Source organism: Symphalangus syndactylus, chromosome 2 (genome assembly GCF_028878055.3).
Source record: "Symphalangus syndactylus isolate Jambi chromosome 2, NHGRI_mSymSyn1-v2.1_pri, whole genome shotgun sequence".
Taxonomy (NCBI): domain Eukaryota; kingdom Metazoa; phylum Chordata; class Mammalia; order Primates; family Hylobatidae; genus Symphalangus; species Symphalangus syndactylus.
The window spans coordinates 96,261,122-96,285,748 of NC_072424.2; the positions used below are offsets into that span (position 1 = coordinate 96,261,122).

At 34.9% G+C, this 24,627-nt stretch overlaps 2 protein-coding genes across 25 annotated transcripts in view; one reads left to right on the forward strand and one right to left on the reverse strand.

Moving 5' to 3' along the window:
- Positions 1 to 663: 663 nt before the first annotated feature.
- CEP85L (centrosomal protein 85 like) overlaps positions 664 to 24,627 on the reverse strand; it is a 243,813-nt gene continuing 219,849 nt past the window's right edge. For all 13 annotated transcript variants that reach the window (XM_063620768.1, XM_063620780.1, XM_055262504.2 and 10 more), the window contains 7 exons: positions 23,637 to 23,789; positions 21,714 to 21,868; positions 20,345 to 20,462; positions 19,816 to 19,866; positions 10,466 to 10,573; positions 8,996 to 9,227; positions 664 to 5,491 (listed from right to left, as the gene is read on the reverse strand). In XM_063620768.1, coding sequence (XP_063476838.1) covers positions 5,328 to 5,491; positions 8,996 to 9,227; positions 10,466 to 10,573; positions 19,816 to 19,866; positions 20,345 to 20,462; positions 21,714 to 21,868; positions 23,637 to 23,789 — 981 coding nt within the window. In that variant the 3' untranslated portion in view covers positions 664 to 5,327. The remainder of the gene's footprint in view (positions 5,492 to 8,995; positions 9,228 to 10,465; positions 10,574 to 19,815; positions 19,867 to 20,344; positions 20,463 to 21,713; positions 21,869 to 23,636; positions 23,790 to 24,627) is intronic.
- The window catches only part of PLN (phospholamban), a 91,561-nt gene continuing 74,301 nt past the window's right edge, over positions 7,368 to 24,627 (forward strand). For 8 of the 12 annotated variants that reach the window (XR_008654020.2, XR_008654024.2, XR_008654018.2 and 5 more), the window contains exon 1: positions 7,369 to 7,467. The gene's annotated coding sequence lies outside the window, so the exon portion shown is untranslated. Of the gene's footprint in view, positions 7,468 to 17,868; positions 17,936 to 20,971; positions 21,028 to 24,627 lie in introns of those variants that run through there. The other 4 variants (XM_063620834.1, XM_063620836.1, XR_010116547.1 and 1 more) reach the window with 4 other exon arrangements.

The window sequence follows — 24,627 nt, forward strand, 5'->3', positions numbered from 1 at the left end:
TGCACGCCAGCCTGGGCGACAGAGCAAGACTCTGTCCCAAAAAAAAAAAAAAAAAAAATTAAAAAAAAAATTGAGGTTATAACCCATATACGTTAGAACAAGGACTTAGGATGCCATCCGCAGGGCACTTCTGAGACTAGACTGGCAAACCACCAAAGCTGAGATGTCAAGGCCCCTCTAGGCTTTATTTGCACATGTCTTAGTACGTTTTTAACCTTTGATTAGAGGGTGGAAAATAAAAGATTTAACTTGCCAACCGAAACTTTCAGCAGTGTAGAATACTGAAGTCAGATTCTGTCTGTTGGAAAACTAGAAAGAAGACTCCTGGTTTAAATAGGGATTTTCGAAAGTCAGAAAGGAGACACTGTGCTATTAACTGAAATGGACACAGGCATGATTTCCTATGTTACGGTACCTGCCATCAGAAAATCTCAGTACCCTTTATGAGAAGGCCCTGAGAAAAAGCTTTTTTGTAACTGGAAAGAAATTATAAGATAGAAGGCAGAAGTCTCCACGTTTTAGTCAAAGATTCTCCTGTGCATTTATACAAAGCTTTCACCTAAAAGTCAAGACAGCATATTCTTGTCATTGAGAATTCAGAATAGAGAGTCTGAAAGTACAAATACATTCTTATATTAACATTAGGCTCTAAGAAGACATAAATCTTTTTATAAAAAATTTATTTCTGTGTAAATACAAATTCCAACATCAACAAACAATAGTCCAGTGGAAAAATACTAGCCATTAACATTGAAAACTTTTTTCTTAATTTAATAAATAGAACTTTGGCATTCAAAATTCTAGCTGTAAACCCTATTAAAAAACAGAACAACAACAACAACCAAAAAAACCCCTTTACAAAAAAAGAGGCAAGAATGATAGATCAGAAGGCATAAGCCAACCAGTGGCTTCACATTCTTTTTTTTTTTTTTTTTTTTTAACAATAACTGTATTTCAATTAAGTCATGAACACTGTATTTACACATGAGGTATTCTGGGTGGCTCAAAAACTGAACCCAGTTTACAAAACCACCAGTCATAGTGACTGATTATACAGTGTGCTGTGCTTTTTAATGTAACCACCTAGCACCTTACTACTTCTTGTCATCACAACAATGCGATGTTAAGTTTTATGTTTATGTATTTAACTATTTATACATATATGTACATATACATATACACCAATGAATACAATCTAAAGGAGTTCCCAGCTCACTACAGAGGGAAGGCTGGGCTCCAAAGACATCTATCTGATAATTCCTCTCATGTTTACTAAGGTATCTACCTAGTAATAAAAAACAGCTCCTTGCTTTAAAAAAAAAAATCCTTAATCAAGTTTATATACAGAAGAACAAGGTGCAATAATCATCAACATTCTTAAAACTCATGTAAAATAGAAATACATGCTTACTGCAGGCAAAAAGGCACAAAAGGTTCTCTCTGTGTACAGCTGCAATAGTGTTATTAGACTTGTTGATTTAAAACTATATTCTTATATACTTTAAATAAGAAAAAAATCCAAAATCTTTCCCCTACATGATTAAATGTATGATATAATCATATGGCAATATGCCACCCGTGGCATTTTGGGGCAAAGTTGGAAATTTTGCTCTTTATACCAAATAGGAAATTGTTTCTGTTGTTTTGTCAACAGTGAATTGTCAAAAATGGAAACAAAATGAATTAACTTTGGCTTGGAGAATTACAGCCACTGGCAGTTTCAAATGATATAGTCTGAGTGAGCATGGTTATGAAAATTGCTTATTACCATAATTACATATCTACAATGATATAATTCCTACGTAAGAGAATGCCAATAATCCAAACTAAAGGTGTGCCTAAGCTGAACTATGCTGTAAAAATATAGTCCATGTTCTCAGCTACTATGTTACTTAATGAACTAGTACTGATATTTAAAGAACATTTTCTCAATTAAGTAGCTCCTTTAAAAATATCCTCTAAGAAATTAATAATTCTTGCACTATGAAAAAATTACTTTATAAGCTCCTTAATATATCAGAAATGTATGATATTCATTTTAGCAACACTTTCCAGCCCTTGAGATTGTCTCTACCACAAGCTATTGAAAGAACTCTAATTAGGTTTAATAAACTGTCACCACCAAAATAAATTTCACTAAAATATAATACTGTTAGCATTAAATATTGAATCCTAGGTACCACACTTCTTTTAAAATAACCTCAGGAATATCTCACCTAGCCAATATTTGTGGTTTTTTGTTTTTGTTTAATTAGAGGCCACTGAAAATTAAGAGTTCAAATTAAGTCATCTTACTTTTCTGAGCTCAAGTGAAAAGATAGCTATTGTGCCTTTGATTCAGTGAATTTTATCTGTACAGGCAATTTGGGTCTTTCATTGAGTCAACTGTTACTTTATCCTTGCTGTAACGTGATTGAGGCCGAATAAGCTCAACTTTAAAACCCAAAAGAACAAAATATTAATACTGGATAAGATACTTTCTAAAGAAACAAGTGTTGGATTCACAAAAAGCACAATTAAAAGGAAGTTTCATTAAGGAAATTTTCAAATAGATTCACTTTAAAATGTAGGTTAATTTTCATTTCGGGAATATATTGGTGTCATAACTTCCATGAACATCCTAGTTCAAACTGGGTGAGATGCTCTAGTGTTGCTATTTGCCCATCTTATTTGGTCTAACAGTAAAATCTGTTTTTAATGTGATACAGAAGAGGATATTCTAATACAAGAGGGTGTCCCGGGAAAGGAAAATTTTCTGAAAAACAAAAATCAAAAAGTAAATACTGACAAACTAGATAGAATACTATTAGTTTCAATTCCCCCACAAAATCCCTCCAAGTCTATCTACTGTTTATGTAGGCCCCTTTACAAATTCTAGATTTTAAGAGGATCAATCTATAATTCAGCTAACTACTTAAACTAGCACATCTTAACTCCCTTTTTTATGGGGGGGTACAGATTTTGGAAACTGAAATGCATCAGCAGTAGTTTGTAAACTTCCTACTAAGTCAGAAATTTTATAACTTTAGAATTTTATTTTTAAGATATGTGAATTAAATTACTTTCTGTAAGTTTTAGAAAGCTAACTTACAAAAACAAATAAATTATTTTATCCCCAACTAAGCCAAAAAACAAAAATGTATCTATAGTAGATTAAAACAAACTGTAACGTCTGCTTAAAAAAAATAAATAAATAAAAACATAAAATCCCAAAACATACACTAAAAATCTAGGAGAGATATTTAAGTAAGAACCTACTGATCCAATTAGTGACTGTTTGCCAATTTGTTCTATTATTTTAGGAAGCCTTTATTTCCAAAATCATGGGGGAGGGTGGTTGGGATTCTATTCAAAGAGAATGTAAAAATGTTTGCTGCACTTGGGGCTGATCTATTTTAGACGTTATTATCTGCTTTACCATAAAGGACCAAGGCAGAATTCTTTGCATCACATTTTTGGTGGAAATTTACTATACCCTGATTATCTTCAAGCTACTAAAGTTAAAAAACCAAGTGAATATAATTAGAAAGCCAAGTTCTTACCAGTGACTAAGACCCTCCTTAGGTTAAGGACTCTGGGATGCCGAAGCACTACAATGTACTTACTGATTTCTTAGTGCCCAGATTCTCAGAAGTAAGAAGAGCAGAAAGGACTCAGACACCGAACAGAAGGAAAATCTGATTTCTTTACAGTGTATTATAACTGATTATTCAACTATAACCATAAAATAATCTATTGAGAGCTACATAGCCAACATTTTAAACTGTGTATCTTCCTGGGTAGTCTCCTTGAAGGCCTTGTCTCACATTTTCACTGTTAGACATTTAAGAAAAATCTTTCCTAGGACAGCCTTTATTCTAGTATATAAGAAAACAGGCATGTGCTATGCCCTTTATCTGGCAAGAAAACAGGCATGTGATATGCTCTTTATCAAATCACTATTATCCTGCTTGAGTCACACCCTCTACCCCTCCATCTCTTATTTAGTCTTGACCTAAATGAGACTTGGTTGCAATCACAAGATCAAACCAACTTACAAAGGACAAGGCTTTCGCCAAAACTAAGTACATTCAAAAGAACATAATCAATGCTGAGGGCAATAAAATGTATAATCCTTCCAAAACACCAACAGAAACATGGACAACACTCATTTGGAAGTTTAAATGACTGTATGTCTACTGCAAAGTCAACTGCATTTCATAGTAATAACCTGTAATTCAGATTAAGAGCTAACCTCGCCAAGTTCATATCCTGTGAAAAACTGTTGTTAATGTACTTTATCTAATAAAAGGAATTAAAATACCATCTCAATTAAAAAATGTTTATGCTACTGTTGATTCAGATATAAATAGTATTGGCTTTCTCTTACAGTAGTTTCAACTTTGAAACATACAAAACTGTTAAAATGTAAATGTTGAGATTTGGATAAGTAAGCTATTGTTCCAGGGTAACTTTGTTAATCTTTCTTTTATAATAATGATCCAATGCCTTTATTAATTATATATGGCTTTGTTTACATTTATATATGTATATATATAAAATATATAAATAAAAAATTGTAAATAGTAAGGACCATGTTAAAATTAGTTCAAGTTATGTTAACCTTTCTTGTAACACATACATTACAATACTAAGGAAAAAGAGCATCACGTCAAAATTTCACACCTCTTGGGAAATCCACAATCACTCTGGAAAAACAGCTGACCTATCTACAGTACTAACATCAGCTCAACCACAAAACATCCTATGAGTACAGTAAGTGTTCAAAATATAAATGGTTTTGCCTGCTGTACTACCATTACACTTGCCTGCTGTTGAACTCTTGTTCAGCCAGCCACTGAAAATCCCAAAGTACAACACAAGCTTCTATAGGAAAGAAATATAAGAATAAACGTGTGCCTTTCTCAGAAGCTCTGCTCTGACCCTAGAAACCCTTAAATTTGTGAATAAAGCGCGTGCACACACACACAACACACATACATGCACACACAAACACACAAAGCTATAGGATTAAAAGGAATCCTACTCCTTCATGTGAAGGGTATTCTTCACAGCTTGGTCCTACAATCAGTAGTTTGAGAATATAGACATTTTTTTTCTTGTAGATTTTATCATATTTTCCAAAGGTAATTTGATTTTTTTTCTTTTTGCCTGATTAGATAAGCCCCTTCAAAATCTCTTCACTTCCCTTCTCCCCTTCAACAAAACAAATTCAGAGAAAAAAAATCCCTATGTGCAAGTCATGTCACTTGCAACCTTCCATTATGGCTCCATAACACAGCAGCATTTAAACAACGGGTCATTATTGCTGTGGGACTAACACTTGATCACTGAGTAATGCAGTTGTCTCCCATGTCCTGAGCATAGCGGTCTGATATTATAGTCCTTAATTCATCAATGTCTCTTCGTAACTGGCACACATCTGACAGCTTTTTAGTGAGTGTTTCTGTGCTGTGGTCATTCTCAGTCTCTTCAGCTGAACAGTTCATTGCTGTATAAATAAAACATAGAGAGAATATCTCACATTTTTTTGAACAAAGACATTTTAGAATTTTTCACCTTAATCATCATGGAAATATAATGCTACACACTGAATACCAGTGAGGCTCAGGGTCAAGTTATGTTTAAATCATGCATCATTCAATATTAAACAGATCTTATCCACTTGGTCCTTTATAAATTTCACAAATTAAAATGAATTAAATGCACACAGTGATACACACAAATTCAGCATATTCAATGGGTAACAATATTCCAAAAGTGAAAAAGAGCATACTCTAATGTCTCTCTTCAAGCTCAACTAGAGCACTCAGTTTTTCCCATTTGGCAAAATCTGAAGACCATTTGTGTAGTAAGAGGTGGTATCTTACATATTTACGACTGCAAAGTGGGTTTACTGCCATGAAAATATTAATTTTCAAATACATAGTAAGTGTCACACACACACACACACACACACACACAGAGGGAGAGCGGGGAGGGAAAATGAGAGAGACAGAGAGGGAGAGGGAGAGGAAGAGTGAAAGCTGGGACCCTATGATCCCAAATAATTGAATCAGGCTGATAGCTGGTTGCCTAATGGCTGAATAACAGAGGGCCTTGAGTCAGCCAGCTTTTATTTACTTCAGTTCTTCTCTTTGTAAGCATATCTCAACATAAAATCAGGCAGAGCCAGTGATTACAAAAGAAACCTCTCCTTATACCTTCATAGTAGTTTATTGTAAGCATAAGAGTCAGTGAGTGACTGTTATTTTAACAAACGTTAACTGAACATCTGCCATGATATAGGAACTATGTTAGATGTTGAAGTCAGAAAAGGAACAGACACAGTGGCTTGTTCTCGATGCTTTACATACAATTTCATAAACAAATGAACACAGTGAGGTACTGTAGGTAACCTACCACTATATACAAGTTGCAGTGGCATAAAAAAACAAACAACTAGTCCTAACTGGAGAGGCAACAGTTGCTTGTTCACTAGGTGGGCCAAACTGCAAAATGAACAAAAGTGGAGTCAGAAAGCAAAACAGTACAGTAGAATTTGAGAAACCTCAAGAAAATCAGTATCTAGCTCTAAAATGGTAGAGTAAAAACTGTGACAAAGGAGAGTACCAAGAAATAAGGCTATAGAGGTAGCTTGTAGCTACCTATCTTGACCACAGAGCAGTGTAAGCATTAGGAAACCAGGTTCATAGTTTAGACAGATGTGTCTGGCAACAATGTAAAATGGATTAGGGGGAGGGAGTGAGAAAGATGGTTGTCAGAGAGACCAGTATAGGTGACGGGTTATGAAAACTTAAATTAAGGCAATAGTGCAATGGAGATAGAAGGGCAGGAACGTTAGATGTAGTAAGCAGATGACAGAACTGATAGCACTCAATCATCATCAACTTGAGTGACGGGCAAGGATTGGGCACAGGCGCCAGATGAAGGAAAAAGCAAAGTGGAGAATAAAATCTGGGTTCAAGTGACAGGTGAATGGTGGTGTTACTCACTGAGAAGAGGAACAGGTTCAGGGAGGGAAGGAAAGTGTGTTCTGGTTTTGAATGTGTAGAGTCTGTGATGCATTCAAAACAGCCAATTCTAATATACATGGGAATATAATCTGGAACCCAGAGGAGATAAATGTCCAGGTAAAGGAGATAAATGTCTAGGTGAAAGCTATGGCAGTAACAGAAAAAACAGGGGTGGATAAGAACACTCAGATGAAGTACTGAATAAGAAGAAACAAACACAAAACCAGTAACGAAAGGCTTCTGGGGATACTAATAATTAAGTGGCAGAGAAGTCCACAGAAGACAGAGACTGAGCAGTCATAAAGGCAGAAGCAGAACCTAGAGAATGATGTCATGGAAACCAAGGTAGTGCACAGTTTTCAGAAGGACAGGGTGAGTAAATGGAGCCATGAAGCGACTGGTTTTTCACAAATCAACTGGCCGGTAAAACTTTCACAATGCCAAATATAAGGTAAGGATTCTGGGGTCAAACTTTAAAGACTAGAAGGAGTATTGGGAGGTGGGGGTGGTAAGATTCACATTAGGATAGCTCTACTACTCTATTACTGAAAAACTTAACAAATGCTGCCTTATGACAGTGAAAATGTAGGCGACTCTAAAGTAATTAAAAAGGTGACCAACTCTAAAATCGTGGAGAAAGTGAGTTCCCTTTGTGTGTGAGCTTTGCTTCTTGCTCCCAAGAGATATTAAAGCACTCCATGTTCACCTGGCAAACTTCTCCTCTTCCTCCTCTAAGAGCGACACTGAACACCAACTACTCTGTGGAGTCTCCGCAGCCCTTCCCACGTAGATTTAGTTGTTTCTTTCCTCTTGTGCTCCCACTGTCCTTTGTCCACATCTCAACTATAGCACCTATCAGAATGCTCTAATAATTTGGTTAATGTGTGGACAAGGACTGTGTTCAGGTTATCTGCATTACCAGCACCTACTTAGTGTCTGGACCATAGAAGGCATCTGATAAATGTTTACTCCATGAGTGAATATACTTAAACATTATGTGTTTTTTCCATATCCACATTTGTGTATGTGCACAAATATCTATGAAATGAAAGGGACATAGTTGAGCACAGATAATGTTTCATTTAACAAGTGATATACTTTGGTCAAGAGCATTATTTGATTTGCCAAAATAACTATTATGATGCAAAATGCTGGACTCTTTTTGATGAAACTAGAAACAAAACCAGTCTGAAACAAAACCAGTATTATTAACCATAATATTAGGCAGCTACTAAATATACATGTTGGCTCATAAACCTTATTATATGGTCTTACTCCATTCCTATTTCCTTCCAAGTTCATTTCTTCTCTATTAAAAAGAGACTAACATCCTGATTTGGAACCACGTACAGAGATGAGCGTTTCTGCAAAAGTAGCACAGAAAGGAAGGGACACTAGGATTATTACTGTGGCAGCTCTCACAATTATGTGTGGAGGAAGATAGAATTGAGGCCAAGAGTGGATGGGTGTCACATTAAGCCAGCAAGTACGCATGACAAAGGCAACAGATCTGTAGGCTGTGAAAACTGGCTCATGTGAAATCATTGGCACTCACGTGAAGCAGCTGCCATAGAACATACACTGCACTGGAAAGCAAAATATTTCTCAAATATTTTACCAGTGGACAATATGGCTGGGTCACTTAATCTATGCAACTAACACATGAAAGCAAATAGAAGGAATCATTATTTTTGGAAGAGTAAATGGGAAGTCACACCTAACTATCACTCTGTTCACATATTTACAGATTCAACATAGGAAACATCACCAGGCATTCTACCAAGTGGCAGTTAATGTCAGCTATTACCCCACTCACTTCTTGCAATGAAGTAATAACAGGTATACATAAACCCACAGACTGATTCTAAGCAGGAAAAGAGATTACAAAAATAAACAGAGAAAAGGCAGTCAGAAGTTCCTCACTCATGAAGACAGGTTTCTAATTGCCACAAAATAAGGACAAGTCATCAGACACTTACATCTTATTCCCAGTAATAATGAAAGATTAGGCTCCTTGCCCTGAGCACGCTGATTAAGAATACTACACAATGCTTTCAAGTCAAACAAACAACAGGACATTTCCTTGAACAGCTGATCAATCACAGTCAAATCAAATAGTGGCCGTTTGGAAAGAACTGTCTGCTGCCTAGATTGGTCAGCTTCCTGGCCCTGATCCAATAAAGGGCATGTCTCATCTGTTTGTCTTTGGTTCTGCAAGGATAAAGAAAACAAACATCAGATTGTTAGAACAGAGGAAAGGTACTCAAAGCCATACAGGTTAACATTTTCCCCCAAGTCTATAAACAAAATGATAGAGTCATATTATATGCACATTAACCAAATTCAACTACATATATGCAGTGGAAAAAAAAACACATAGAAAAATAACAATTTAAATAGTGGAAATTGTTTCTCTGTGCCATCTGATGCTTTAGCGTATATCCAAGGGAAGAAACATAAATCCAGTCTCAGTTTCTAGGAGTCTCTCACGTAATAAGCCTGTTGGTTGTGTACGTATTTTTCTTTTTTGGGCCTCAATCTGTCACCCAGGCTGGAGTACAGTGGCACAGTCATGACTCACTACTGTAGCCTTGACCTCCTCGGGCTCTGGTGATCCTCCCACCTCAGCCTCCTGAATATCTGGGACCACAGGTAAACACCATCATGCCTGGCTAATTTTTGCATTTTTTCTAGAAAGAGCGTTTTGTCACGTTGCCTAAGCTGGTCTCAAACTCCTGGGGTGAAGTGATCTCCCCACCTCAGGTTCCCAAAACAAAGTATTAGGATTACAGGTGTGAGCCACCACACCCAGCCTGTATTTTTCTATAATGAGGTTTATTCCAAGGATAAAAAGAACTAAAAAGTAACTTTGAACCTCACTCTGTGGTTTTTATTGTTAGTAGCAATAGTGGTTTAATTACTTTGAAACTACTTTTTGCATATTGGTGGGAGGAAAGCATCTATGTTAATGTTGATAGGAACCACAAACTTCAGTGTGAGAGACAAAGAAACACAAGCATAAAATCAAAGAAGAAAAAAAGAAAAAACCAACAACTCTGAATTGCTGATCCCCAAAACTGCTACCTTCTTATCCTGAAAACTGATAATTAAAGGTAACTTTAATTAGCTTTCCAATTGGAACTGTATTTCAGAATAACTCAATAGCCTGGGGTGATGGGAAAAAAACTTTTTTATAGATGAATGCCAGCTGATAAATATAATAAATATATACTGTACTATAATTATGTGAAATTGTATTCTAAAACACAAGATAAATAAAGGTTTGTCTTTTTATAATAATTTTGGTAAAAAACAATGGAATTAGTTAACAGGCATATCAAAATTATGTCTTTAATCTGAAAATGCTCTATTAATATCTATAAAATAAGCATTTGCTTAAACAGGTAGTGAATCATCCTTTCAAAGCAAATTGAATTTCTTCTACTCACTTCAAGCAATGCTTTTGTTAATCTCTGTACATTTCTTTCTTTCTTTTCCAGCTCTTCCATCATCTTTTCAGTGGTCAGTTTCTCTTTAGAAAGCTTTCCTTGCATAGACTAGAATTTTTAAAAAATTGGAATGCAAAACAGGTTAACATGTAAAGAAAAATCTCAAACAGAAAGAAGTAGGAATGTTGGCTCTGAATACTTTAAATCTTCTTTCCTCCCCATCCCCTTGGAAGATGAAGCCTTCACTTTTAAACTAATCCCTATCAGTTAGAGAGTGGCTGAATCCAAATAAAAAAGAAAAAGAAATGCCGGTTTCCCAGAATACATTTGGATTTTTTAAAATTATAGTTTTTACCAAGGAAGTTTTTAATTTGTATAAAACATGTCAAATCTGAAGTTCCTACTTAATGTGGTATTACAAACAGTTCTTATTTCATTATTTTTATATGTAGAGAGTGTGTTAGCAACAAATCTATATTTTTGTTTTACATTTTGCTTACGGTTAATGAGATGCAAGATAATAAGATCATGATATCATCCCGATTTTCTATCATTTGAAACATAGCTCCCATCTTTCAGTATATAGTAATCCAAGCAGTGAATATACTGTGAACTCTGGTCAAAGGTCTATTATGGGAATTTGATAAGCTAATCTCCTTCTTACTCCTTATAAAATTGCAAATTATCTAGACATGACACTATTGTGAGTACGCCAAAGCAGCATAAAGGACATCTGGAGTCTTTGGTTAGTCTTATTTTTCACCAATATAATAAAAGAAAAAATTGCCATACACCCTGTGGTTATTAGTGAATTCTAAGTGTTTCTATCAACTATTTTCCTTTTATTAGACCATAAAATCAATAAACATATGACCAGAAGAGAGGTATCATTTTATTTCAGGTCTGTATTTAGTCTCAATTCTGACAATACTTCAGTTTGCTGACCACCTAAACAGCACACAATCTACTATATTTTCCTCACATTATCTTTGGATGGATTAAAAAAAGATAGCTATCACCATGGGTTGAAATAAGACTCCATAAATATAAAGCAGTTTTATCAGTAACAGATATTCAAAACTTGTTGCTTTTAAATTTCATTTGTCTGCTAAACTCTGAAAAAAATACTACATTTAGTAACTAAGAAGTTGGACAGAAGTGAATCAAACTCTGTAACAAGTGTTTCTCCTTCTAGGGAAAAGTTGTTTTATATTCCACAAAAATGAAAAAAAAAAGAGCACCAAGTCAATATGGGGCTCCCCGAATATGTGTATTATTGAAAACTGAAATTTCCTTTGTAACTTCATTAGATTGAATCAAATCTTATTTGATTAAATGAACATGGAGATTTATTTACCCAGCTGAAGATCTATGCTTTCTGGCCTAACAAGATTATCTGGCTGGAACCCAGAATTCAACCTAAATTTTCTCAAGATTTGTGACTGTTTATTAGAATTACAGAAGAAAGGCATCATAGACACACTACTGAAACTCACATTCTAACAAAAAAAAAAAAAAAACTAAACCCAAGAGGGGTGTTTTCACGACATAATTATTATATATAACAGAATAATTATAATAATGATACATTATAACCGAATATAGTTCTTTAAAAGATAAGAGTTTTATATTTTTACCAATTCAGAGTCATGTTGAATGTGGCTAATAATTAGCCAATAAATCCAACTAATATGTCCCTATGTAAGACTGATTTTAATCAGTGCAGAAACAGGCAATCTTCTCCATCAGAAAAACTGAAAATGTCTGGCAGTAGTGCCATTTATCACAAAAAGGAAAATCAGATTTCTCATATGTTGCTTGAGTTCAAGGGTAGTTATCAAGAAGCACTTTAACAGGTAAAAGACATGGCAGATAGGCTTATCCTGAAAGGATCAAGTGCTGTACAATGTCTAGGATAATACTAGGTACGAGTGCTATAGTTGTCTGACAGTAACATTTCACCTAAAACATTAATTGCTTCTCTATCCTAAATTGTATTAAGATATGTTTAAAAGATAAGAAAACAAGAAAAATTCTATCAAGAATAGTGTGCGTTATTTTACAAATACTTTTTGCAGAGCATTTTTTTGAAATCTCTTAAGCTCTTAAAATATACTTGCTCAAACTGGTAGTACTTTACAATGCATAAATGAAATATCTCATATTTTCTGAAATGAGTGTTTAGCCTTGTGAATTTCACAATAACTATTTATTATTCACTAGACATGTAGGGGATTAATAAAATTAAAAATTAATTTGCAAACACCTACAACAGCTCTCAAATTCTCAGTTTAATCATGACATTTTAAAATTCTGCCAAGGTACTAACCTACAAGGTCTTTATAATGATCATGTTTGAAATTGAACAGTGGTATTAAGCACATTTGTTGTTTTGACATAAGTATCCAGAAATGCCCCATTTACAAATAGCTTGAATGAGGGAAAACCAGGTGTGCCTTAGTTAAGATTCTATATAATCCCCAAACCCAATTTAAAAGGAACTATTTTGAAAGAGAATTTATGTTAACATTTTTACTGCATATATACACATAAACATGCATACCATATAAGAAATTCACAGGGACATTCCTTCATGCAAAAATCATTGCCAAACACTGTTCTGTTCATTGAGTTATACATCAGTGAACAAAACAGTCAAAACTCTTGGCCCTTGTGGAACTTTACTAGGAGAAAAAAGACCAAAAGAAATAAATATGCAAGTTACACAGTATCATATATTAGAATTTGACTAGTGCTGTGGAGAACAAACAGAGCACAGTAAGGGTCAGGAGGTTGAAATCTCAGGTAAGCAAGGGCTTGAAGGAAGTGAGAGATTGTGTCCCAGAGATATCCAGAGTTTATGTCAGTACAAAGGTTCTGGGACAGATGGTGTCTTCTGTGTTTGAGAAAAAGCAAGAAAGCCAGGATGGCTGAGAATAGTAGGAGAAAGAGTCAGAGAAGGAAGACAGCATGCAGAACAGATTGTATAGGGCCTCAGAAATCAGTATAAGAACTTTGATTTTTATTCTGGAAAAAAAAAAAAGGATCCACTGAAGAGTTCTGAGCAGAGACATGATGTAATCTGATTTTTATTCAAAAGGATCACTTAACCTAATGAGAATATACTGTGCACAGGCAAGGGTAGAAGCATCAAGAAATAACCCAGATGAGAAAGGAAGACAGCTTGGAACAGGGTGGCAATGGAGGAGGCAAGGAGAAGAGGTCAGATTCTAGACATACTTTCAAGGTAGTAGAATTTGCTGACAAATGTAAGTGAGGAGAGTCAAGGATAAGTCTAGGATACCTGGAATGAACAAAATGGAAGGGCAGAGATGCCATTAACAGGAAGTCTGAAATGTACAGCAGGGTGTTTATTTTGGTGGTGGGGAGATAAGAAATAGAAAAAAGAGCCTTTTTTTAATGTTTCTAAGAACCTAAGACAATGTACACCTCAAATTCCTTTCTTAAGTTAGTTATCATCTTGTAACTTGATAAAACTTTAAAAACAATTTGCCTGGAGTTTTGCTTCTAGCATGACAGTGTGAGGAGCTCCACAGACCCACCACTCAATGAAATTGGTGAATATTATAATTTAAAATTTCTGGAAATGGTCCTAAGAGCATATAGCAAATGAAGAAACATTACTCAAGGATATCTACTAAAACTCAGTAAGAAGAGTAAGAGACTGGTATTTGAAATAAAACTCTGCTTCACGAAAGGATTCTAGGAGGAAAAAAATGAAACAAAACTCCGTCTCTGACTTCTCACATCTCATTGGGATGGAAATTCTACTCCAGACTGACAGAGCCAATAACACAGGGCTCCCTCTCCTCCCAGACCCTCGTTAGAGAGTTCTCTTTCCAGAAAAGACAGGGCATCAACATTTGTCATCCTAGCAAAGGCTGTTTTAGGCAAGTGCAAACAAGAGGTGGGGGGCTCCCTTCTTCTACCTCGATCCCCTTATGGGATGGAAGCTTACATTATTGAGTGCAGAAACCTTGACCCTTGCCCCAGCTTGTGGGGCACTGGTTCTATGATGGGAGAGGCAAGTCAAAAAGACGTAGGGCTGCTGCCAGAACTCCCTCCAGTGAGAGTTCAGCTACTAGAGTGGGGGTACCATTCAGAAGTTTGTCATTGTCCCCACACCAATTAACCTGGCTTAAGAGATTTTGCCTGAGGAAAAGTAGGCCATAGAACTAGAAGCTCCAAATGTCTCTCTATAGGAATTCACTTCATTTGCAACAGTGTGATGACCAAGTGTTAGAGCACTCAAAAACATTGGAGATTGTGGTGAAAGGCAGTTGACAGGATACTATTAGACCCATTGGCCCTATAGGCTAAATCCATAGACTACTTTCCCAGGGAAAAACAGTGAGATAGCTGGGAAGAATACTCCTGAGGTCAGAACAAATCTCAAACACTTAAGCTAATGAACTGTCCCTTCAAAAGAGCTAGAATGGATCAGTTTGTGAAGCAATTTATGCCACAGGGCATTGTTGAAAACAACAGAATGATTGGCCACAATTAGTGGAGCCTAACAGCTGGATATGGTCAAGAGTCACAAAAGACCATGTATACATTTGTATGAAATGTTTAAAATAGGTATATTTATAGAGATAGGACGTAAATCAGTGGTTGCTTATGGCTGGGGAAGTGGATGAGGGCTTAGGGAAGTGACAAAAATGAGGCTTCTATTCAAGATGATAAAGATGTTCTAAAATTGACTATGGTCTTGGTTCCACTTATCTGTGAATATATAAAAAAGTATTGAATTGCACACTTCAAAAAAGGTGGGTGAATTGTAGGTGACGTATCTTTTTATCTTTGTCTTTTTTTTTTTTTTTTTTTTTTTTTTTTTTTGAGACGAATCTTCCTCTGTCCCCCAGGCTGGAGGGCAGTGGTGCGATCTCAGCTCACTGCAAGCTCCACCTCCAGGGTTCACACCATTCTCCTGCCTCAGCCTCCCGAGTAGCTGGGACTATAGGCGCCCGCCACCATGCCTGGCTAATTTTTTGTATTTTTAGTAGAGATGGGGTTTCACTGTGTTAGCCAGGATGGTCTCGATCTCCTGACCTCATGATCTGCCTGCCTCGGCCTCCCAAAGTGCTGGGATAACAGGTGTGAGCCACCACGCCCGGCGACTTAAATCTTAACAAAACTGTTAATGCTTGAGTTCCTTGTCTTCTAACTTCTGGAAAAAAATGTATTTTCTGGTTTATAAGTGTATCTACCAAAATATGTTAAATGTGTTTGATGACACCTAAGTATCTTAGAAACTAAACTTGTTTTTTAAATTTAAACCTCAGTCTTTCTCTCCAGTTCCCACTCTTTGGTCCACTGAGCATGCTGAGGATTGTAATGCTTCCTAAATGCTCTAGTTCTACTGCCAGACTATATGGCAGAGTTAGGGACTGCCTGAGGAACTTAATAATACATAATTTGAACTTCATCCCAGAGACATTGATTCATTAGGTTCACAATAGGGCCCAGAAATATATATCTTAAAAAGTATTACAAATAATGTGAATATCCATATAGACTTGGTGACTACTCACAGCGCAAACAGGCCCAAGAACATTCTTTCATGATTCAAGTGAGCTGTCTTCACTCGTACAACTCCTCCCGCAACATAACTGATTTTTCAACAGTTAAATCCACCTTTTACACATTTTTTGACATATCTTAATTATGCAACTATAACATGCATACAACAGATCTACATGAACAGTAAAGACTGTTCTCTTTACAAGTACCAAGACCACAGTGAGTGCTTTTTTTTTTTAAAGCTACTTTTCATAGAAGGCATTATTTGGCTGGTACATTTTTCAAAATTTAGTATTAACTTCTGATAAGAATACTTTTAGTTTTTCACTCATCATAAGCAATTTTACAGAAGTAAATGTTTTCAAAATTAAACTTGAGAAAAAGAACTTTAAGACATAACACAATTCAGATAACAAAAAAATAGGAGATAAACATCACACAATAATAATGGGAAAACATTAAGGCAATTGATATTTAAAAGAGTTATGTTCTACCTATAAGATATTCCATTGACTTATGATCCATTTTCCCACTATTTCTACTGAGAAAAACTGCTAGATGAAGGATTTATGAGATTTGCTAAAAATTGGAATAGAATTTTCTTAGGCTGTGGGAACATCTCGATGTGTTATAAATAGAACAGACTGTGTCACAGTTTTGAGACTGGTGGTTCCAACCACAGCCGAGTAAACAGTCTTAATGTCCTCTAACGTATTATTCTGTCTTTTGTGATATTATGATTATCTATTGATAGCTGTCAATTCAGAAAGGCCATTTAAATGCCTAAGTTCTTGCAATTAGTAAACATTTTAATGTCAGAGAAAACAAGCAAACATTACAAAACTCTACATCCTCTGCCAAAAGATTATAATGATAACAGCTCACTGAAAAAGGCTTATGGATTTGAAATGCGCTTTTGAGAAATAAGTAAGAAGGAAAGTAATGCCCAATGAAGAACTCAATCACATTCTGACTGCAGCCATATGTTCATGGAATTGACATAGAACATTCTACTGCAAAATGTCTTTATATACTGTATACTGACAGAAGAAAAAACCTATAGGAGAAGCAGCCAGGCTAGCTATACTAGTTTTATGGGTATAAATAAGGGAAACATTTCTAAAAGGTCAAGGAGTAAACAAGGTATTCATGCCAATTAACAATATGACCTTGACAGTTGAACAAAACAGTAGATAAATTTGTATTTTTACAGCACTCAATTTCCAAATTAGCATATACTTTTACATGAAGTATTACTTTTTCTATATTCAACAATAGTATAACTAGTAGAGGACTGATTGCTCTCCAACTTCGAAAGCTGTGAATAAATAAACATGCCAGTGACCTATAACAGATTAAGTATTTATTTGACTTTTGTGGCAAAAAAATAAACTATAGCTGTATTTTAAACACAGCATCTAAGTATGAAACAATGCCCTATTTTTATCTCCTATAAATTGGACATAAAATGTACATAGCCTGGGATTTTATTTTTCCCTTTTGGGAGTAAATTTAAACTGTATGAATAACTTGCTTGTTCCCAAGGAAATGCAGTGCACCAAATCAAGACAAGTGAACTTCAAACAAATTTGGTGTTCTCAACAGTTTGCAAGGACATAAAGAGGCAGTAACACATGAAATTCTAATAGTACCAAGTTATCTCTGTCTACTGAATACTCTAGAATGGAAAAACATCCAAGCACTGTGGAGGAAGAAAGAATATCCCAACTATAGCGACAGTGAGATTTTACATAAAATTAATACTACAGTGATAGTCAAAATGCATAATTTATATTAAAAATAATTGGGAGGCTCTCTGCTATCCTTAATTATATAGTATTTTGTGTTACTTTGGATAGGCGAAGATATTTGAAGAATTCAAAAACAGAGATATAGCATATGGAAAGGACATCATAATCTACATAGGTACAAGCTGACCATTCTTTATGTAAGCTGATGAGGAAAAATCAGGCAGCTTTAAGGAAGTAGAAAGTGAAGGGAATTGCTCTATTAGGTATATCAGCTTGATAATAACACCCATTAATTATGTCCATTAACCACAATAGAAAGCAACAAGAATATTTTTTCAACCCAAAGTGTTCTTTTCAGTGTATCCAATGCTAGGGAAATAATTAGTGCTCCTCTTTTAAGAACAAGCAATATTTTCAGATTTTTATAGAGATATGCCTTTTAGAAAAAGGTCACCAAAAATGACCAAATACAAACAAAATTTGTCTTTTTAAATGATGAGGGGCCAAAAAATAACATGAGTTTAAAACTAGTAAATAATTTTCTCATTATGTGAGTCATATTCATCTCCAGCTTTGCTATTCAAATACCATCTTCACAAATATAGCTATTTTGACCAGCTATCAACATTTATTGTCTGTCTCTGTGACCTATATCTATAGATCTCTGTGTCTCTAGGTCTGAAAACCTCGATGGTCAGAATGGGCAAATGAGATGCTAAGAACAAAAAAGAAAACCAAAAAAGATAGCCATTGTTTCAAAAGAGAAGACAACAGAATTAATAATTATAGTGTCTAGGCCCAAATATTTGGAAATAAATGCATCTCATTAATTTTATTTCAATTCCCTACATAGTTTGAAGAAATAAAAGATTTGTGTTTGCTGAAACAATTTAGTAACAAAGAACAGTATGGCCCATAATTGCATATTCTTCTACATATTCATTTATGTATGGTCATGACATATTTACATGTGACTACAGACTTGGTTAACATGTAAGAGTAAATTGCAGTAAGATGCCTCCACAAATGGGGGAAAATGCACATTTCGATGAATGCTAATATATACTGAACACCTATAATGTGACAGTATGTGACAAATGAAATCTTACAAGTCATTAAAGTTTCAATGCCAAAGTTCATGTGTTGATTATTCTTAATTTAGATTGAGATAACTTGTATTAGATTTACTTCTTGGAAAACGTGCCCAAGTGAAATGGAAATTCCTTGAATTATGGTCCAGAAAAAGTCACATAACAATAGCTGAGGAAATCTAACAATCTAGAGGTTCTAATGGCTTATGGAACAACTGAAGTTATGTCTGTAGGAATACAAAATAAAGTTTGTAACCTCTGTCAATCAATCCATCAGGCTCATACATTTATTGATAAATAATACAACCAAAAGACAAAGAAGACTGTATATGGCAAATCATTTACCACTTTTAGTTTGATTTTAAGAAGTAACAGTAAAATTAGGGGTATAAAGCTAAACATTTTTCAGCAAAAGATGACCAATGGTTTCCCATCACACTACCTCACATTTCCTGCACTCCAGGCTAACAGACTTTGTGCTGTTCTTAGAGCATACCAGGTACATAAAGGGCACTTGTTCCCTTTGCTTGGAATGCTCTTCCCCTGGATGTCTTCATTCAGATCCCTGTTCAAATATCACCTCTTCAGGAAAAACATCATGACCACTCTATTAAATGTAGCACTTTCTAGCCTACTTAATTTTTTAAAATAACATTTTTAACAGCAATTTTTTTTCATAGCACCTGATATTCATTATACTGGTTTTGTATTCTCTCCAACTCACCCCACTAGAGTGGCCAGAGATGTGACTTGTTCACTGATGAATCTTTACAATTTTTTAGGATTAATTTATCAAACAGCAAAAACTGGAAGATTAATATTAAAGGATTTGCAACTTTACCTCAGTGCTATAAATATTATCTTTCCATATGATATATGCATGCTTTAATATTTTCAGGTTAAATAAGCATTAAGAGTATATCAGAATATAGCTAAATTAAAATAAGCACAAAATATTCCTTACCTGAATTTCTAAAATCATTCTGTCAATCTCATCTTGTTGGCTGTCTATTATCTAAAACAAAGAAAATAAATACATCTGATTCAAATAATTTTTACATCGCTTCTTAAAAGTACCAACAGTTCAAGAAAACATAGCACAGAAATTTATAAATTCATTTTTAAAAAGGGTCTTTTTAAAAAACGGAAAGTATCCGTGTGATTTGGATCACACATGTATAAAACTACAAAAGTCTTCCTCTAGTTCTTGATAAAAGTTTTCTCAAATTTATAAAATTTTTAAGAATAACTTTGAGACAGACTGAATAATTAAGGAACGAAAAAGATATCCTTTTATTTTGGCTTTTATTTCAATTATTTAATTTTGTTTCAATTGCTATGGTCCTTTCAAATAAAAACATTCAAACTAGAAATTATATAAGTGATTAAATATTAAAAAAATATAAATCACATAAAATAGCTATAAATTATGTATCTATACACATATCCACATAGTATAGGTTTCATGTTTATGATCAAAGGTATCTACTGACCTTACTAGCAGTCTCATTTTGTTGTCTGAGATTATCATTTTCATTCTGAAGCTGTTTTGCATCTAACATGGGAAGGCGGATTCCATCTTCAAGGCATCTTTCTACCTTTTGTTGCAAACTATTTCAAAAGACAATTATATGAAGAAAATAAGTTCTATCTGCTGATTTTGGTAATGATTTCAACATAAATGATGTCCTTTTTAGGGTCTATATTTTTTAATAAAGCAACAATCAAGACCCACAGACAGTATATGAAAAACTGTTATCTATATTTCATACAAGTAAGACAGGTCCATAGTTAGCTAGAGGCTGATCATCTTTTCAGAAATGGCAAATTTGAGACCAGAGTCCAGAGTTGCTCAGTATGTGACATCCTTCGGCCCGATGACGTCCTTCATTACCCAAATCTGAGCTCTGAAGCCTAACTCATGTTCTTTCCTTTTCCTCTAAAAGCAGGGTTCCTTGATTAAGATGATCGTTGTAGGGAATCTAAGAATATGGATCCACATCTTTTGTCCTTTATTCTAAGCTCAGCAAAAGTTTGCTTGTAAGAATTGCTGTTGCCTAAATCAGCAGAATTGCATTTCTCTTTCATTTCTTTTCTTTTTTTTTTCACTTTTATTTTAGATTTGGGGGTACACGTACTTACAACTGTATTAATTGAGTCCCATGAGGCAAGATATGTAAGTAAATCTGGAAGATATATGGCAAAACTGCTGCATCTTTTACTTGCAGTAAAGTGAAATAGGAGCCAATCACTTCAATTTGATATATTCCATTAAGGAGTGCAGTTTGAGTATTTTGCTGGCCCCTTTTTTGTTATTTAGAATTTTTACTTTTTTTTTTATAAAGCCATTAGGTAAAGGGTTTGTATTAATATTTTCAGTCTTCATTTGTATGAGTTTTTATTTTTACTATTTTCAACAGAAACTTTTGGCAAGATATCAATATATTGCTTCAAATAAGTTAAATTATAACTGAGATAACCTGTTTCAATGAAATTATGCTTCTAGTTCTTAATACAGGTTGAACATCCCTAATCCAAAAACCTGAAATCTGAAATGTGTCAAAATCCAAAACTTTTTGAGCATGGACATGATGCTCAAAGGAGATGCTCATTGGAGCATTTCAGATTTTGGATTGTCAGAATTAGAGATGCTCAGTGGGTAAATACTTGGCAAATATTCCAAAATCCGAAGAAAATCTTAAATCTAAAATCTCCTGGGTCACAAGCAGTTTGGATAAGGGATGAGCACCCTGTAGTACATCTTTAAATTAAGGAAAATAAAATAAAAATTATAAATTAAGTAAAATATTTTATGAAAAATATGAATAAAATAACGTAAAAGGATTCAGAAAATTTTCTTACCTCTGAACGGTAGTCACTAACTCCTTTTCTTTCTTTTTCTGGCATATTAACTGTGTCTCTTTATCTTGACACTGCTTTTTGATCTCTTCAAGTTTTTTTTCTGTATCTATCAAAGCCTCTTGTAAATTCTTATTTTTTTCTTCCAGAATCTGCAGCTAAGGAGAAATGTTTTACAGTTCATTACACATGAAATATTAAATACGCTTCTATTAGATACTGTTACTGTGTTGGCAAGGATTAACAGACTTGTAGGTAAAAAAAAAAAAAAAATCACACTGTATTTTATCTAGAGTATTTAATTCTCCATGTCCTCCTCTGTGTGAAAGGCACCTAGAAGAATGGAATTACAAGGAAGAGAATGGGGTTAGAAATTTGTAAAAGACCAGGAAAGGTTAATATTCTCATTTTAAATTTATTTTACTTTTAATTGTAATAAATATATAACTCTATACTGTCTTAACAATTTTCAAGTGTATGACAGGTTGAGGTTAAGTACATTCACATTGTTGTGCAACTAATCTCTAGAACTCTTCATCTTGCATAATTGAAACTCTATTATCAATTAAACAACTCCCCATCTATCCCTCCCCACATTCCCTGGTAACCAACTTTCCACTTTCTATCTCTGTGATTGAATTCTTAAGGTATCTCATTAAGTGGAATCATACAGTATTTGTCTTCTTGTGACTAGCTTATTTCACTTCACAAAATGTCCTCCAGGTTAATCCATATGATAGCATGTGTCAGAATTTCTCTCCTTGTTACGGCGAACAGGCTTCCACTGTATGTATATACCACCTTTAGTTTATCCATTTATCTGGTCATGGACACCTGGGCTACTTCCACCTTTTGGCTGTTGTGAATAATCATGTTATAAACATGGGTGTACAAACATCTGTTCAAGACCCTTAATTGCCACCCCAATGGATGTTAGGTATTTTCTTACATATTTTCTAATACCCATTGCCCTCTGTTCCTGCTCATGCAACCTCCTGCAGTCCTTAATTTCCTTCCTGACTTTAATCTTAGTTTTTACAACTTATAAATTAATGTAAAATAAACAGAGAATGCAACATAGGTCTTAAAGTATGCAGAGTGACACTTCATAGATTAGACTAATGATTCTTGAGAGGGGGTAATTTTACCCCCAGAGGACATCTGGAAATATCTGTTTACATTTTGGGTTTGGGATAAATGAGAAGGAGCACTGCTATTGGCACTTAGTGGGTAGAGGGCAGATATGTGGATGCAGAAGTACACCCTTCAATGATCAAGGCAGACACCTGTAACAAAAAATTATCTGCCTCCAAATGTCAATAGTGCCGAGGTTGAGAATCCCTGGCTTAGAACAACTTTGGGAAGAGACTGAAGAGTAGATCTAGTGGATTTATAAATAAGGTTTCAAGAGAGTGGCCCTCACCTGAGTCAGGAGAAAGACTCTGAGGTATTGTTAAGGAAAAAAAAAAAAAAGGAAAAGTCAGAGGAATGAATTGAGGTCATAGGTCAAGGTATAAGAAAAATATATATATATAAAGGTTAAGAAGAATGAAGAAAATATCTAGAAAGATAGTCAACAAAAGGTCTTGTCGAGCCTTGGTGAATCCTAGAGACTGTGTTGGAAAGCGCCAGAACTGGGGGTGTGCATGCACGTGTATGGGGTAGGGATTGGCAGACTGGTTTAGAAACTAACTTCTACAATAGTTAAGAGAGTTACAATACAGGATCATTAGGAAGGTAATCACTTATTAACTGACAAGAAAGATCTACTTATGCATGCTTAGATAAACAAAGTTTCTTATTAGAATTAAGTCCCCAAAACAGCAATTAAACACATAGATTGAACTTATAGTTAGCCAAATTTCTAAAGAGTCAAGTTAACATGTTTTCATGTCATTTAAAGATAAGCATTTTATTTCATGTTACCTGTAGACTCTGACTCTGTACATCATCTAGAGTTGGAAGATCAGCCAGATACTTTTCCAAGGTCTCAATTCTTCTCTGCTTTTCTTTGTTTTGTTCGGATTCCTTCTGGCATTTCTTTTTCAGACTACTGATGTATCGATCTCTAGTTTTAAGCTAAAGAAAACAATTATGAATCTTCAGTAGTGTTCAGTCATTAAAAGATATAACACTTTAATAACTCTTTAATATTAGACTTTAATATTAGACACCGTTGAATTCACCAACAGTTTCAGGTTATAGTGAAAGCCACTAGCAACTCAATTAAGATTTACCTTATTTCATTCTAAGATTTACACTTGCCGGGTGTGGTGGCTCACACCTGTAATCCCAGCACTTTGGGAGACTGAGGTGGGCTGATCATCTGAGGTCAGGAGCTTGAGACCAGCCTGGCCAACATGGCAAAACCCTGTCTCTACTAAAAAAATACCAAAAAAATTAGCTGGGCGTGGTGGCACGTGCCTGTAGTTCCAGCTACTTGAAAGGCTGAGGTATAAGAATCGCTTGAACTGGGGTGGCTGAGGTTGCAGTGAGCCGAGATTGTGCCACTGCACTCCCGCCTGGGTGACAGAGCGAGACTTTGTCTCAATTTAAACAAACAAACAAAATAAGATTTACACTTAAAAAAATTTATGTCACTGAAATCAAGAGTTTAGGGAGTATTTGCTATTACCATGGACGGCATCCTATAAATTGCCATCAACCAGGGGGCAGTAATAACATAGTTTTTATTGCCTGCACATGTGCAAATTTTGTCAAGGCTGTTCATATCTTTGTCATTTCAATATTGTTATATACATGTAGAAACTATGTGTTGAGTTTAAATGATGTCTAAAATGCCTAAACAATGTTACATTACAATTTAATACGGAACAGTGTTATTGGGTGCCCAGACAGGCACAGAAAAAAAGCCTTTGAAATCAGTGAAGTATTCATCTCTGAAGGAATGACTCCG